Source organism: Megachile rotundata, chromosome 5 (assembly GCF_050947335.1).
Source record: "Megachile rotundata isolate GNS110a chromosome 5, iyMegRotu1, whole genome shotgun sequence".
NCBI classification, from domain to species: Eukaryota; Metazoa; Arthropoda; class Insecta; order Hymenoptera; family Megachilidae; genus Megachile; species Megachile rotundata.
This window is the reverse complement of record NC_134987.1, coordinates 16704085-16721803: the sequence shown is the minus strand read 5'-3', so window position 1 is coordinate 16721803 and position 17719 is coordinate 16704085. Positions and strand designations below refer to the sequence as shown.

The 17719-nt window shown below is 41.3% G+C and overlaps 1 protein-coding gene across 5 annotated transcripts in view; it reads left to right on the top strand.

Moving 5' to 3' along the window:
- The window catches only part of kek5 (leucine-rich repeat, immunoglobulin-like domain-containing kekkon 5 protein), a 65416-nt gene extending 47718 nt beyond the window's left edge, over positions 1 to 17698 (top strand). For all 5 annotated transcript variants that reach the window (XM_076532157.1, XM_076532158.1, XM_076532154.1 and 2 more), the window contains 3 exons: positions 652 to 1553; positions 3305 to 3827; positions 7834 to 17698. In XM_076532157.1, coding sequence (XP_076388272.1) covers positions 663 to 1553; positions 3305 to 3827; positions 7834 to 8678 — 2259 coding nt within the window. In that variant the 5' untranslated portion in view covers positions 652 to 662 and the 3' untranslated portion in view covers positions 8679 to 17698. The remainder of the gene's footprint in view (positions 1 to 651; positions 1554 to 3304; positions 3828 to 7833) is intronic.
- Positions 17699 to 17719: the final 21 nt, after the last annotated feature.

Below are 17719 nucleotides of genomic sequence, written 5' to 3'. Positions count from 1 at the left end.
CACGGGAACACGGGCTAAGAAACACGCGGGAGGAAAGCGGCTGGGTGGAGCGACGTAAAAAACAAGATGGAAGAAAAAAGAAAAGTAAAATGAAGAGGGCGGAAGAAACGGAGACAGCTCGGAAGTGTATATTGCCGAGAATCGTGCTCCTCGGACTTGCCTGATAACGGAGAAAGTTGAGTTTTCTCTTGTTGATCGTACTGTTCGGGCCTGCACTCATCCCTCGGGTCGAAAAGGAAGATTTTCCGTAAACCTTGCTAGTTGAAGAAAGTCTTCTTAATTAAAATTCTCCTAGCGAATTACTCTAAAAGTTTGCCGATTCTTTTATCCTAAATTTCCTTTCCCTCAATCGACCATCGAATAACGATATTTATTTACCCCTGTAAAAAATACAGAGATACTTTGATTAACGAAAGAGAATCTTAAAATTACTGTAGATATTAACACTGCATGCAGAAATTCATTATACGGGCGAAATAAATCAGCTGCCAAGTATTTCCAACGAATTCGCAAAGACTCGAAGTTGCTCGAAACTGCCTCGTTTTCACCCGCAAAATATTTCCGCTGTCTTGTTCCGGTCGGAAGCGTTTCCCGTGATACACACAACCGAACAAGTTCTAATCTCATCGATCATGTTTCTCTTGTTAACAGAAATCCTCGGGATGGAGCTAAGAACGGCGAAACTGTTATTCTACTCGGCGTTGGTGGTGGCGGTGTGTTGGTGCCAGGAAGATTGGACGGCTCAATGCTCATCCTTCTGCAAGTGCAGATGGATTTCCGGCAAGAAGACCGCCGAATGCGTGAAGCAGAATCTCACGCAGATACCTAGCGGTCTATCGTCGGAGATTCAGAACTTCGACCTGACCGGCAATCGCATTATTCATCTGATGCACGACTCGTTCAGCCACGTTCACCTGGTGAACCTTCAGAAGCTGGTGTTGCGCAGGTGCGAGATCGAGACGATTCACACGGCCGCTTTCAACGGGCTGAAGATCGTGATCGAGATCGATTTATCGGCGAACAACATCAGAACACTGAACCGGGGCACGTTCGTGGAGACGCAGAGGTTGAGGGTGTTACTCTTGAACGATAATAAGCTGAAGGTCCTGGAGAACGGTCTCTTCCGTGATCTAGTTTATCTGCAGAAGGTAATGTTGTCCAACAACCAGTTGGAACTAATCGAGGAGAAGACGTTCCACAATCTGCCCGGTCTGCGATTGGTGACCCTGGACGGCAATAATCTGAGCACCCTGGGGGTGCAGAGTTTCGAGTCGTTACCGACACTTGGCAGCCTGGAGCTCCATAATAATCCCTGGAACTGCAATTGCCATCTAAAGAGATTCCGCAATTGGACGATAGAGAGGAAGTTGTACACGAAGCCTACCACGTGTCACGAGCCGCCTAATTTGGCCGGGAAGATGTGGGACGAGATCAACGGCGACGAGTTCGCCTGCAGACCGGAAATCTTCACGATCGGCCCATCCGTGAAGATGGAGTTCGCCAGGGGGAACGTCACCTTCTGGTGCAAAGCCACCGGGACTCCGCAGCCACAGGTAACCGTATAAATTTCTGTTAGAGCGGGAAAGTTGTCGGTTAACGAAGAGAGGGTGAGGGAAAGGAGAAGAAAGGCGGAACGAAATAATGGTGAAATATTATAAAACGAGACGCGGTAAAGCCTGGATAACGTTGACTGCTGTAATCCACGGTAAGTTGCAAGCAATTCGGTATACAATCCGGTTCAACGCGGAAGTTAGGTCCGTTGAAAAGATCGCGTCGTCGGTTAAATCCGCGTTCGGGCAGCTTAGCTTGAAAGCTCCTAAACGATCTCGGCCAGTGGAACATTGTTCTCTGATTTCAGAAGGAAAGGATTGTATTTTGTTTTTTTTTTTTAATGTTTACCCACCATGAACGTATATTTCTTTCACGACGTTGCAACAGCCTCAGCGGTATATTTTATGTGCGGGTTGTAAAAGCTTTCTTTCTCTGACTCTGGTAATGGCTTTTGATTACAACGCAAGTCGACACATTTTTCTGTACCTCGTAATTCCAGAGACCCTGCTAATGATTCAAAATGCGTATAACTAAAATTATAGCTATATAAATTTCTCGTGCCGCGTCACAGATGAATTATTCCGTTTTAATGTTTGGCAGAATTTTCCGCTTTGAAGTAGAAAGTTTGCGTAGCTTTCAGACAGTGGTAAACGAGTGTATAAGTTGTTGAACAAAATTGGATATGAACCGTAAAAGTAGATCGGTAAAGCGAAAAGTGTTAGTAAACACGGATAGAAGAGCTAACGATTAAGCTAATTATAATTAAAGTATAGAATCTCGTAATTGCTTGCAATGTACTCTCGGTAACGTTCATAAAATTCTTGATGGTTCGCTGAGTTTCACCGATAAGCTCTTTTTAAAGTTCAAAAATTCATTTTCTTTTCTTTGTGCCTTGCATTTCCTTTCTGACTCGACCTAAAAGGAAAGATCGCCTCGGGACGTCCTTTATTCGTAGACCCTCGATCCTTTATACTCTTAAATCAAATATTCCTCATTCACACCTGAAACTCTCGAATTCTGTCGCAAGCACTTTAACTTTTCTGTTCGCTCAGACTTCCCTTGCTCGTCTCTGCCTTAAAAATGTATTCGCGCTCACACATGTACCATAACGTTTCGACGGATTCCCTTCAGTAACAGCGTTGCCGAATGACTATCTTAGAATAAATTTCGTTTCATTTTCGCGACGCGATCGTTCTCGACAATTCCTCTAACGTTATATTCCCCGGTGACCTCAAAAACATGTCGTGAAATTTTCTTGATTTAATGAAACCCTTTGATTTCGCGGAGAATAACGCGCTACAAAAGAGTGAAAAGGTCGTCTTTTGAAATCACATTGAACAAAAGAAAGACGTAGTTACGCGAGCTTTTGCGTGCGATAACGAAGTCCTTTCAAATTCTCCCCGCTATGAAAACTGAAAATTAAGAACACCCTTAAAAAATGTTCGCACACGCTCCTTCTTATATGCATTTTCAAGGGCTCGCTGTAAACAGCGACGCGACAGCTCGATATTCAACCTCTACAATTTTCGTTACACTTACTATGAGCGTAACGCAGTCTGAACACTTCTTGACATAATCGTAAACGGATGATCCTCCTTTCGGACAAGAGGTATCGTCTAACTTTGTCATCTTTAATTAGTATAGGTATTATTTACGAAGATGGTATTAGTTGAGCGAGGGTTGAAGATGATAAAGTTGAAGACAATAACCGGTTCTCAAATCTTGAGTTTTACAGTTTGATTTTCCATTTCAGCTCTTCTGGATCTATCGATCGAGAACTTTAAGAAACGACAGCAGAAGGCATAATGGAGAGAAGGGTTACATCCTGAAGTCCAGCCACGACTGGTTGAACCTGACGATACCGGACGTCACGCCCTCGGACAAGGGCGATTACGTCTGCCTGGCGAAAAGTCCAGGCGGAAATACGGAGAAAAACGTGACTCTGGCCGTCGCCGGCGACGCTATGGGTGGCAAAGACAATATAATCAGTCTACCGCTCGCGCTAGGGTTAGGTGTGACCGCGTTGCTGCTTCTGATCGTCACCGTGTCGCTGTGCGTGTGTTACTGTCGTCGTCGTCGAACCAGGCACGACGAGAAGAGCCTGGAGGCCGCCTCGATGGAACACCACGGTCTCGGCGAGCAGGAGAAGTCGCTGATCACCACCATAAATCCGGTGGTGAAGCCACCCAGACGCTACGAGACGCCTTCCGTGACGTCGCACGGCACCGAGATGACGGAGCTGAATCGCACGCTGCTCGACAACGACTCGGTCTTCGGTCAGTACACTGCCTACATTACTAAACAGTGCGTGGCCAGGTGCTAGCTACTAACCATTTGTTACTTCCTGCCACGATTCACGACGAGATGCTCGTCGCAGGACGGTCGTTGCACGCTCTTCGATGGCGCTCGCGTGTGAAACGGCTCCCACCGGCTCCGAGAAGGTCGATAGAGTAATGGTCTTTCGAGTTTCTTTGCAGTATCGATACTTGTTCCGCGCGATTGCTCACGAATCGCGTCGCTTCGAGCGTCCAATTCGATTCTACGAATTAAATCCCGCCTAACTGGTTAGGCGAATATACTTGGTACATATCCGACAGATGGGATCAATTTGATCTGAATAACGTAGCGTGTCCGAGAACAGAAATTTTAGAGTCTAATTGCTCGGTACCCTCTGACCGATTTTTATGCAATTTTGATACGATATACAGGGTGTATCCTCTAAGATTAGTTGCAAAGTTTATGGGAATTTGAATTTTTAACGGTGCGATACGTTATCGATACTTAATCGATAATATCGCTACGATGTGAAGGGAGATTAAAAAATTTGAAGAGCATCTCCGGCCCGAGAATTAAAGGTCAATCGATAAAACGTGAACGAGAAACTTCATAAAAAATTTAACGTCCAAACGAAGATTAATTCGGATACCGTTAACTCAACAGCGACCATTAATCTTTCGATTTCCTTCGAAAACACTGGCTGTTACGACTCGCGACAAATATCGTCGCTAATCAAGGATAGAACAGATTAATTGAGTCGTACACGGCGAGTGCGCTTAATTCGAAGACGATGTTGCTTCGGCGGTGACGCGGCTTGGGTTCAGTAATCCCGCGAGCAGATAAACGAGGCGCCATCGATCCTGGGTTAACGAGTATCGACCAAGACTGTTGCAAGATTAATGAGAGCGTGCAACGCGTCGCGATCGAGAGGAGAAAGGCATTCGTCAATTGTGTCTGGTTTCTGTCGATAGCGTTTTTCTTTTTCTCCCTCGAACAACCTCGTTTTCCACGCAACAAGAAAACATAACTCTGATCAGACGTTGGCTATCGTTAATTAGACGAGACGTATCTAATCGTCCCGTTACGGTTTCATAGACGTATCGCGTATGCGAGACGATTATTTTGATAAAATTGTAAATACGTCGCTACGACGAACAGCAAATTATTATACGTACTATTACGTCATCAAGCGTTCAAGAGAATCGAAGTATTTTTGTCCTTAGAATGATCGCAGGCTTCTTGTAGCGGTAACGGTCTTGTACATAGTATACGCTCTGCGGAGAATACAGGGTAGGCAAAATAATGGAATATCTAAGAAACCTTTGACAATGTTCCGGTCTTTCAATGTTTTTGATAAGTTCATTGGGATCCTATCAAATTTCGCTGAAAGCTATTGGAAATTTGCCCAATACAAATCAAAGAACGTAGACACAAAAATTCCTTTATTTTTTTGTAAAATTATTTCAAAGTAACACGTTAAGGTTTCAGTAGGTGACTGTCTATTCATTGAATAACTACAGCTAAAGATTCTACCTTTCTGGAAGAGGTTGTTTTAAAATGAAGCTAATAGTACACTTCACACAATAACTTCAAATTATTTTCATTAAGAAATATGAAGAAGAGAATGCACCAGAAAGGATAATTTTTTGTTGTACAATTTGACCGTACCAAAGAATGTAGCAGGCTCCATTATTTTGTCGAAGCCCTGTAAAACGTTAGTTACGCTTATGTACATAGAGTTCGCGTAGCGGAATAAAAGAAGAAAAAAAGCAAAAATTAGTGAGACACGGGACGAAAAGTAACCGGAAGTATCGCGCAAGAGAAAAAGCAAGAGAGAGGATATTGTTGTTAATTGAAACGTTATTGGTCGTACGGCAGCGTGAATAATGAAAATACAAGGAGAACAAAAGGGTAGCAAGCGGTCGGGATTGCGCTAGACGTGGAGTGGTGATTAAAACGATAAGGGAAAAGTAAAGTGCACGAGTTCCGTGACGTTCGGTTCGGTTAACACAAAGGAACGGTAATGATCATTACACAACGCTCTCGTCTGAATTAGCAAATTGGCGTTTTATTAAGAACGATACGGACAGTTGTTCAGCGTGTTGCTTCCGTGTACACCTAACCCACCCTCTTTGTCTATGCACCTTCAAAGATAGTACATAATTGAAATTGTCGACGGGTTCTCGCATCTGAACGGTTACCTTCCTCGCTTCAATTACCACCGCGTTCACGGTATCCCTTTGTATCAACCCACGGCTCCACTCTCGTGTCCTAATTTCTCGTCCGATTGCCATTGAACGGGATCCGAACGTTGAAAAACGCGAACCACGATAAAACTTCTTCACGATTACTGGCCCTCTCGTTTACCTGTCATCGACACTCGTCAAGATTTCACTCGAACACATTCGCAATCCTGCGACTCGCGTGTGGGCGAGAACGGCTGCAAGGTTGGTGTACGTGTCACGAAGCTCTCCGAGACGAGAAGATTGCAGGGCAAAGTCTTTGACTGCGACTGAAGCACGATAAAATTGGAAAAAGAAAGAAACCAAGTGCATTCGCGTCGATCTGTATTTCATTTTCTTGACAGATTCGTTACGAAAAAGTCGCAACGAGAGATGGCGTTTAAATTACAACTGGAAAGTGTAGCCTACGAAACGGACTGCGCTCGACCAGTGGCGTAACTAGCACTTTTGATTCGACAGCTCCTTCTGCTAGTATCACTTTACCATTTTGATGATTTAGAGCTTTGGAAATTTGCGATTTGAGTACTCAGAAATTTCAAGATTTAGGGATTCAGAAATTTAGATATTTAGCAATTTGGTAACAGCTGATCTGGAAGTTACGGAGTTCGAAAATCTGAAAATTTGAAATTTATGGATTTGAGAATTGGGAAGTTTAGGTAATTGGGGTTTCGGGAAAATGTAGAGAATTAGAAATTTGAGAATTCGGATATTAAATTTAGAGAATTGAAGAAATTGGGAATTTGTAAATTTGGAAGATTAGGGACTTGAGAAAAATTTAATTATTGAGATGGCTTTAAAATTTGAAAATTGGAAATAAAAAATTTCTTCCGATCCACAACCGTAACTAAGGCCCCGGTCCATAGCTAGTTACGCCAATGGGGTCGACCCACTTTTCTTCCGATGAACTTTATCTCAGAGGGCACGATCGATTTACGTGTCTTCGCGATACAAGTCGTGACAGATCTTCTACATTATATATTACGTCTTCTGATACGGTTCCATGGTATCTGACGTAAGTTCCCCTTCGAAAAGAGGTATCGTCTGAATATTTATATCATTACGGAGCTCGTACCGTCCTTGGATCTCGAACATTTGCTTCTCAGATATGTACGAAGCTGCAGAACGTCTGTGCAATCGATCGATCGAGAAAGTACGATAATACGGTTGCTTATTTCAAATTTACCGGTTGTTAATGTTCAAGTAGTTAGGCACAGGGATTGTAACTTTAACGAGAATAGGATATGGGTCCCTAAAATATGCTGGCTACATAATCTCATCCAACACGGCGGTCGATGTTAGGCTATGGGTACATAACCCGGTTAACCCGCCATCTCGCAGGTTACAGCGAGTGCTGTCACGTTTAATACCAGCGGTTGAAATGGTTACGAAAATAGCTGTTAACTGTTATCTATGAAGGCTCTCAGTGAAATAAGTACTTACCAGTTTCCATATCTGAGGTTAACCGGGTTTATCCTTCAATTTCAGAAAAGACCAATACGTTTATCTAGGCTTAGACGTACTCAAGGTAAAATGACCATCGACGATATCGGAAATTGAAAAAATCCTAAAATACTTGACGTCTTCGTAAAGAATCTCACCATCCATTCAGAGCGAGTCATCGATGTCCCGCCGACAGCATCGTCAAACCCGCGCTTACATTATTTTTTTTCCGTTTAATTTCTATTATAATTTAATTACCGCGCACCTTCCACTTTTCTTTCTTAACGTTCGTCCTTGTTTTTTTTGTTCATGGTTCTGGCAGCTGATGGTATCGGTGGCGGTGTCGGCGGCGGAGTGATCGGCGGGGTCGGCGACGACGAGAGGGAAGAACGAGCTACGCCCGAGCTAGAGAGCGGTACCGGCACGCTGTGCCGCGGAGGTGGCGGAAGTTATCGCCAGTATCCGCCGGATCTGTTGGCCTTCTCGGGTGGTCGAGGCGCATCGCCGACGAGCCAGGCGTCCACGGCACCCGACAACACTCGTCTGCCGAGTCAGCACGCGACGCCGAGCGCGGCCGCGTACGGTTCACCTGCGAACCAATACCCTGCCGCTTTCAAGACTTTGCCGCACAATCGAAGCGTCACCCCCTATGGAATCGCCAGTTCCACGATCGCGCCGGTGATGCCACGCCACGGCTACGTGACGATACCGCGAAGACCCAGGGCACCCAGCTGGAGCAGCGGTCCACCCACATCGCCCACCGACGGCCTCGAACCGGTCTACGACAACCTTGGAGTGCGCAGCACCGCCGACGGTAGCTCGAGGCTGTCGTTGAACAAGAGTCCGGAACCTCTGTCCTCCATCAGGAATCGACCTCTGCCAGGAACGCCCAGTTCCCATTACGGCACTATTCAACGAAGTACCCCGAACATACTGACAAGCAGCCCTCTCGACAGAGCCGCTCCCGAGGGCGCCGCAGAATGGCCGACCAAGATCGCCGACGAATCGACCGACAGCAACCATGTGCTTAGCCAACCGCAACCTCAACAATCGTCCAGCAATACTCTGGGAAGAAAAGTGCCACCCAGACCACCCCCGAAGCCGAAGAAGAAGTCCACCAACGGCCCATTGTACGAGGACGAAGGCGAAGACGGGACGGAGGTATGATCTACGTACGTAGGTCGACGAAGATGAGGCCGCGAGGTCGTGGCCGTGTTAAGCGGAAGAGACGCATGACCGAGGTCACAATAAACCGGTAGTGCCTTTGACGAAGAGACGATCCGTGCTTCGTGCGAGTTCACGTGTTCGGTTGGAGTGGGTCAGTTTGCTCGTCGAGCGTGCGGGGGCTTCCACATCCGGTGAAACAAGTCGGGTGAAACGCTGACTCGCTGGAATAGCAACAAACTCTTTCTTGTACTTCTTTCTCTTTTTTTTATTTACTTCGTTTTTCTTTTTTCTTGTATTTTTTTAATTTATTTAGTTCGTGACGTGATACTATTTGCATTTTATCGTGAGCGAGGGAGACTGTCTACGGTAGATTCCTCGCGAGGACGATGTGACCGAATCTGGTGGAATATGTGGATGTCTTTGGTTCTTTGCGTTCCTCGAGATGTTCGTTGACGGTGACCGGTGTTGGGCAGAGCAAGGACCCGCCAAAGAGCTCGGGGCACGGGTGTCCACGACACGGGCAGGAATGGGTGTGGGATTCACGGAAATTTCAAATTTGTACGTTTTTTGGTTTATTCGGTAATTCGGAAATTTAAAAATTCGGTCATTTCGTAATTGGGAAATTTAACAAGTTGATAATTTTAAACCTTCAAATTTCTAAATCTCCAAATGCAGAGATTTAAAGATTTGAAAATCTTGAAAGCTAGAAATACGAAGATTTTAAATTTCCGAATTGCGAAATTGAAAATTACCCATCGATGTCCACGAGCATGCCACTTGTTCATCCGTGCATCGCGTCCTCGATGGCATAGTCGCCCATCACTGACAAAGACAACCAACGGTATGGACGTTCGTACTTGTTCAAGTAATAAAAAGAGTTGATAGTTGACGAGTTCGCAAATAAATTGTGTAAAGTACAGAACGTTAGCGATAAGGATGACGCTACTTCTGAAGTGCGTTCTAACTTATTCACGTGCTTGTTGCATGCCTAACGAAGATCGCGTTCAATCCGATACATGGACATCGTGAAATGCTGAACGTGATCTGGTACCTCTCTTAATCTTTATTCCTACAATTTTTTAATTTACATTTTTGTATTCAATGTGTACAAGACGACGTTGATTCTTACAAGATTATTTTTTTTATTCCTCGAGGAAACGCCTTCCTTTTATCGTTAGTTTTAAGATCTCTGTTTCTTCGCGGTAATCGGCATTACGCGAAGGGAGTTACTTTTGTAATTGTACGTCGACAAGAAACCATGCGAATTGTTTCCAATAATGTAAGAACAAACGTGTTAGGATAACGACGATGTTAGAATAATTGTTTCTGCGTAAGAATATCCTCCGACTGTATCTCAATGGTAACAAAATAACGCAGATGTTCCAGTGTGAGTGTAACGAGACCATAATCGATAGAATTCTTCGCGAAGAAAATCGACGTTACGAGACACCGTGACCAAACGAATCTTAATCGCTTTCAAGCGGGTTTATTCGGAAATATTTTAATATCCTCACAGGCCATGATACTTCTACCAGGAGGGATCTCGACGTTCGTGGTGTAAGGAAACATCGTACAGCCTGTACATATAACTCGAATGTTATACGTAATAGTTCATTCGATATGGAACCTCGATGATGGTTCGGAGACAAGTCTATTCCCGAATTAGAGATACATCTTCTATGAAAAACGTTGTATATGCAAATAAAAATTGATCTTAAAAGGTGCGATATTAAATACAGTACTCGAATGATTTCAAGAAACATAAGTTATAAAAATTAATATCCTGAATAATTTTATGTATACCTGTAAGATTCGTTTTTGAGGTTCAAAGATAATGCAGTTATTATTTCAGGCGTAATGTCATTGTTATAAATTAAATCATTTTGACATAATGTTTGATATGTTCTCAATTGTAATGCAAGATTTCTGATGATACAGTGTAACGTTTAATATAAATTATAGTTTATATTTCATAAATCATAACAATATAAAATACTTCAGAATTAAAAAAGATGGTATAGATAAAATTACAGAGAAGAATTAAGTTCTATAACATATTAGAAAATTGAAATTAACGAGACAACCACTTCTGCAGTTAGATCACTTTCGAGTTCTTTATTCGATTTCGTCTCGTTCCCCTTTCGATCACCTTCTTCGAACTAGTTTCACTTTGTACGATGTTTGTAATACTTTCGGCCATCGATCTTGCACGACGAACGAAAATTCCATTGTTCGGGAAGATAAACACTTGCAGTCGACTCAATTCCCGCGGTTTCGTAGATACGGACCACGAATAACGATCGCTCTTGAACTAAACGTTTATCGCCCGTAAGCCACCTAACTTGTTATACTTTCGCTGCGTTTTATCCGGGTTTTAACGTTGCATTCACGACTTTAGCGGGGGATTTCGGGATCGATCGTATTCTCAACTTGTTGCGAACAGGAGACGAATCCTTATCCACAACCGAAACACTACTTTTCGACTACTCCCGATGTTTCAAGTATCTAAGGAATTGTTTAGGTAACAAGGTTGATAAGGTTCCATATGTTCTATTCTGTAGATCCAATAACAGATTGATGTCCAATAATTTTTAGGTAACTTTCATTTTATAAAGAGGTTAATGCCTCAAAATTAGTGTACTTCAGTCACCTGCCATCAAGGTGTTAAATCTATGAATTTCTATCGAATCATTTAAAAAGTACCATAATTCGAACAATGCAATTTACTCAGTTGGTCAAACGACTGGAAAGACTCTGTTCGATCGAAGATACAATTAAATAAGTTTATTGTCACATCTCATTTCTTTTCCTAACCAAATTTGAACTCTTGGACAACGTGATAATAAAACAGACAGCTATTATAAATCGCGACCCAGACATGTATCTCCATTTCCATTTTAGTGAACAGTTTAGCTTTTCAAATTACGTAATTTGAGAAGTATATTACGTAATTATGCATCTTCACTAGTTATAAAATTGCAGATCGTATCTCAACCTAGCATTCGTCTAAGGGTTATAATAAGGTGCGCGGTTCATCACCGTGTAATTCATAATAGATATAAGATGGCAACTACTTATTTCCGACAGTGTATTTTAATTTACATATTTAAGTCTTTTGCGTTTAAAGCAGCTCCTTAAAATTTCAAGCAGCTTATTGAGAGACTCGGAAGCATCTCTAAAGTACTTATCTCCCAAACACTGTATCCAAGGCACTTTCGTATACACGACATTTAGGAGAAGATGTAGCTGCATTTATAAAACATTCAATGACAATAGATATATATACTTTCTTAGACTGATATCATTTTCGCGTGTCTTCGATCTTGCAGATCGTTCCAGTTGTTTGATAGTTAGGGAAGTTTTTGTTTCTGTAACCACTCGATGATAGCCACAGATTTGACGATGCATCTTCCCTGAAGATCGCAGCATACCTAAACAGTATTATGAAATAATCTCGATGACGACGGTGCGGCATTCGGTGGGACGATCTGGAGAAAATCGCGACTCGATCGTGTAACTTCCTTTCTTCGTGAAGAAATTAATGTGCGTTTAGTCGATAAGGGACGATTAAGTTTAAATAGGTGCCAACTCTCTTGTCCCTCGTTTACAAATTTCTGAATTTTTTAAGTCCCTAAATCTCTTTGCTCCTTAATAGTGATCAAGCGTGAATAATACTGTTATCATTTTGTATTGATCCTCTCATTCTGAAAATATCCGCCGTATTAAAGTCATATGGAATGTACTCATTAAAATTGGAGGGAAGAATCATTCATAGCTACGGTCCTGTCACAATTTCACCGATAAAATATTGGTTCTAGAAATGGCTGACACGTGATCATAAATTCTATTTAATCTATTGAAAGTTCCAGCGACTTCCTTCGATAAATTTTTAAGAACCTTTCCAGACGGGGTCTAATTGAAAAGTTCATTGAATGCAGAGGATATAGAAATATTTTACAGGAGAATATTTTCTAAGCCGAACTAAGAATTGGAACGCACAAAGAAAACTGATCGACTAGCACAAAATCGAAGTTACACGAGCGACGATCGTCGCGAATTATTTTAAGCGGCCTAGCAGAGTCGCGGCTCGTCGGATCCAATCATTGTGCCGCGTCCTGTAAATACACGGACCTTAATTCGCACGGTAATTCACGATGTTGTTTATATGTAAATGTGGGCACGTTCAAAGCAACGCGGCACGGCAGGTTGGTACGGCGCCACGAGTATATTTTTGTAATTTTGTATTTTGACGATTTCTCCGGTAACAGGAAGTCCCACGATGACCGCGCGGGGAAGATAACATCGTCCATGTTCTCTGATACTAATGGCAATCTGACGGATAATGTCAAATCTCGTACGAACAGTCAAACATGGTCAACCTTTATTTGTACATTAACTCCTTGTTGACAGTCGTATGCATACTGGTATTTGATTTTTTTCATTGAAACTTATTTTGTTCAAAATCCTTTAGGAGAACGTTGGTTTCATTAGAAGGGAAACAGAGGTTTGATATAATCACACGTGCTATTTTTTATTTTTTATTAATGTAGAGTCTTTTTTCTGTTCTCGTACAATTCACTTCGTTACAATTGTTATGTGAGATTTGTGACAGATCGGAAGTTAATTTGCCTCGCAAAGGAAGGGATTATATCTGAGGGTCTCAACGAGATTCGTTTCACATTCCGTGATGCACTAACCATTTTACCGTCACTGAGTAATAATGACACGAGTCGCTACGTGAAAATAGAACACATACAGGCTCCGCAATTTCAGAACCCCAGGAGTCGACCTGCGTGTTCTATGTACCGTTAACCGAGGCATGTTTACCAGGTACGCGTATGACGAACCACCAGTCAGCGTGCAATTATTATCACGGGGATACTTTGTGCGTGCGGTTAGGCTGTTCGTCGCTTTAATGAGACTCTCGCTTTGACACCCGAACGCTATAAACCGAACAACATGGTTCATCGTGCGCATCTGCCATCCTCCCCGAAGACTCTCCTTCGCCCTGAACGATCGTTTGCGATCGATCGACGAGAATCTCCTTCGACGACCGTTTCTCTCCCTAATGACTCTGCGTATCTACCTGTTAGGTATATATGTATATATTATATCCGCTTGAAGTCGCTTTGTGACGAGAATCGATATCGCGATGGACGTGAAAGAGTGAGTAATGAATTTCACGTAGTAATGCGACGACTGAGATTTTTCGAGACGAAAGGTTTTCTAGGGAATTAGCCGCGATTCGCGGGGTTAATAGGTCGCGATGAAAGGACGACGTTCCAGGACTTGTTACCGGTTTTCTGGTTAAATTGCGGAGTAATTGAGCGTAGATGGAAGACACTTCGTGAAACGAGTCTACTTCACGCCGATGTCGACGATTAGCGAACTTGATCGCGTCCGTAGCGAGAATATTAGACGTTCGATCGAGCAAATCGTTTACCGGGCTCATCTCGCTTGATAATTGACAAGCGAAAAGGGACGAGAACAGTTCTCCTCTTCCAAATACAGTGGATCAAACATTCATTTTTTGAAATAGAGTAACTTTTTTAAAATTAGGCCAGACAAATTTTAAACAGAAATTATTTAGAAGGCCTGACCATCTTGTATACAATGGATGATCAAATTATTAAATCCACTTGTATCGACAATTTTTAATTAATTTTTAGGTGCGATGTTTTAATCTTTGCAACATGCAAATAATCTGGTTCTAATAACTTGATCGTTCACTGATCGAAGTAGCCAAATCGAATAATTTATACTGCCAAAAAGAGGGTACAGTTACAAAGAATAAGACGTTCTCATCTCCATGTACTTAAAAATCGCCAGCGGTTCTGTCGTCCATCTTGATTTCAAAGTGCAGCAACAGCAACGGTTATCCCCGGCGGGAATTAACTGAAACTACATTTCGACCGACCTCTGTAGATAATACCCTTAGTTCTGACACTGAGATATTGGCGTGAAGTTCTTGATCTGCATCTGTGTACGGATGTAACTACCGTCCAATACACCGATCCGACCACAACCATCTGGACGTAACGCGCGTGTGCAATTAATCTAATTTAATGAACCAACGGATGCTTTGGAACGCCGTGTTCCTCGGGGATTTCTGGTAGCTCATCGTTTTCGTGACGTTTTCAGTCATATTCATTTTAGGATAACATACCAAGTTCGATAAGAACAGTATTCCTTGCATGTTTCTTTCATTTTCAACTCGTATCTCGTTTCAAAGAGATCTCGGAGATCGGTATACCCATATTCATGCTATGGTCAATATTTTAGTATAGACCAGGTGGTCTGAAATAAAATATTTTTTGTCCCTCTCGTTTCTTTTGATCAGACGAACGCTATTTCGAAACTAAATCTATTGTGTCAATAGATATTGAACGTATGAAATAAATATAGACTGTCAATAAATATTAACGGAATTGACAATATTGTATTGACAGCATATTTGGAGGACTCCTATGTAACCCTGGTGCATTGTTCGATTTAAACTGAACGAAAATGGAAATTCAATATCTAGTGATTTTTTAACGACTCGTCCTATTTGTGTGAAATTGAAATATTTTTATTGAAAGTATTCGAGAAATACTTTAACGATAAGAATGTCTATAATACGAACTTTAGTGGATAACGAGCTGATGCTCCTCTTAATACTTCAAGGGCTTAATTTTTCACTTAAATTTCTAAATTTCTAAATGCGAAAATTTGAATTTAAATGGTAGGCATTTTTTAGTACATAATTCTATCGATATTCTCCTGTAAAATTTCAAGCATTACAAATTCCATGACACAGTCTCCGAAGTGTTATTAAATATTATTAATAGCACTTCCATTCATTATTTACCCATCGATAGACAATAGACAAGTGTTCAGTGATGAAAAACATATTTAAAGGCTGATGCAACTGAAGTACGTATTCGATGTTCGAGTGGATTTCCAGTACCTCGTTATATTTGTTTCATTGATTAAACATGTGCAAGCAAAAACGCATTCAAACATTCCAGAAAGGATTCTTACCATATTTTATATTTAGTTAACATTTTAACACGTTCTGGTTCTTTCACGTATCGCAGACTTCATATTAACCGACTAATTCTCGGAAACGCCAAAAGACTCGTATTTGGTAAATACGAAAACATCATAATTTACCGGAACAAATTTGCGAGTTTCAAACAATCCTAAAGACAACATTATTATTTGAATCAACATAGGATAAAGTGTATCGTAAGCGTATCGTTTCAGACGTCGTTCCTTTGCGCAACACAAAATGGCTCGTACAATCTCCGCGTTTATTCATTCGCAAAATTATTTAACCGAAGACTGAAGATTTTTCGTTGAGACTCGTCGATTCCAAAGGAATTGTATTCGCGACAAATGTACGATAAGCGAATTTGTGGGAAAATTACATATGATGCTCGAAAGAAAGAATTTCCTAATCACGGTTTATGTAAACAGTTCAAACGAGCGCGACAAGATTTCATTGCAATACATTTTCACGGTACGATAATACTTTGGTGTTAAGCCAGTATTGTCCAAACTAAGCTCCGCAGCTTAAGGAACTTCTCTCGTTTTGCATCCCTTAACGTGGCATAGGAACGCTGATTAACATCAGCGATAATTTGTAAAGGATGGCTGTAAACTTCGTTGTTGAAACTAAATTAAAGAGAGTTCCTTCCTGTGGACAATCCTGGTATCGGTTCAAAATCAATGGACTGTTTAAGATCAAAATACGATTGTTTTAAAATGAAACTTTGCATTTGCTACTTTGTAAGATTATTATGGTATAAGTGGTACTTAGAGTTTATTTTTTAAGTTATTATTTTTGTTAAATTTGCGACGGTCACTGGTGATCTCCGCGGTATTCTACGCGTTAATGAATTTTATTTTTCGTTTTTAAGATATTTCTGTTGTCCATAATTCAGTTGTAAATGTAGGAACATATATTGTAAGTTTCGAAGAATTTTACTTGCTGTGTCATGATTATGTGGCGAGAATTTTAAAGGGTCAAATTGATTTTGGACAAGCCATTCGATTAGTAATAAAAAAATCGTGCTATTCTGATCGATCCTAATCATCATCGTCGATACTGCCTAACTCATTCCATCGCCACCTGTGTAAAAAATATTTATAGGAGAGACTTGAATTTCCACGTGTATACTGTAAGGTGTAAGAATTTTACCGGTGCAGAACGCGAAGCATGTTCCTGACGAAGAGTTGTTACGGTGATGAAGAATTGTTGGACGCGTTCTCTGTGGATCAGTCGCGTTCCAAGTTTTCTCGTGCTTGTCGAATGTGTGCGAACTTATAAAGAATATTATTAAATATTACGGGGCCGAGTCATGAACAAATGACATGTTTCATTAACATATTTTCGTATCTCGTACAGCTCTCCGTTGTACAGGATAAGAACGCTTTAAAGTGTTTTTATCGTAATAGGGATTTATTATAAATGTAAAGGAACTATGTTTGCGTGTCACGATATAGGTGTAAGGAAATTCCTTAGGGAACGTAACGATCAGATTTTTTTCTTTTCATAGATCTTAGACGAGATAGGAGCGTTAAGGAGATTGGATAATCGAACGTTGATCATGCCCTTATTTCTTTTCTGTACTTTTTATTGTATCCGAACTTATTATTATCCATATTGTTATTAGTATTATTATTATTCATGTAACTGCGATTAATATTTAATATTCCTGTCGATTTATTTTACTTACGCCGTTATTTTGCGCTATCATTATGATTCGAACAAATGTCTATTATTTATAAAGGAATTATGATTGGAAAACTATGCAGCTTGCCGTTTGCGACAGATTTAAGTTTTAATAACTGCGTACTTTGGCCGGATATAATAATTTATACATCATTGTCAATGTACTATCACTGTAAATATTATACATATTTTATAAATGAAATATTTAGCGTGACTGTAATATTAAAAAGAATGTACTGAAAGCACCACTCTGTACACTCCACTACGATGGTTAAATTTTAATAAATATTTCCCAACCCCATCGTTGCGTTACTACCTATCC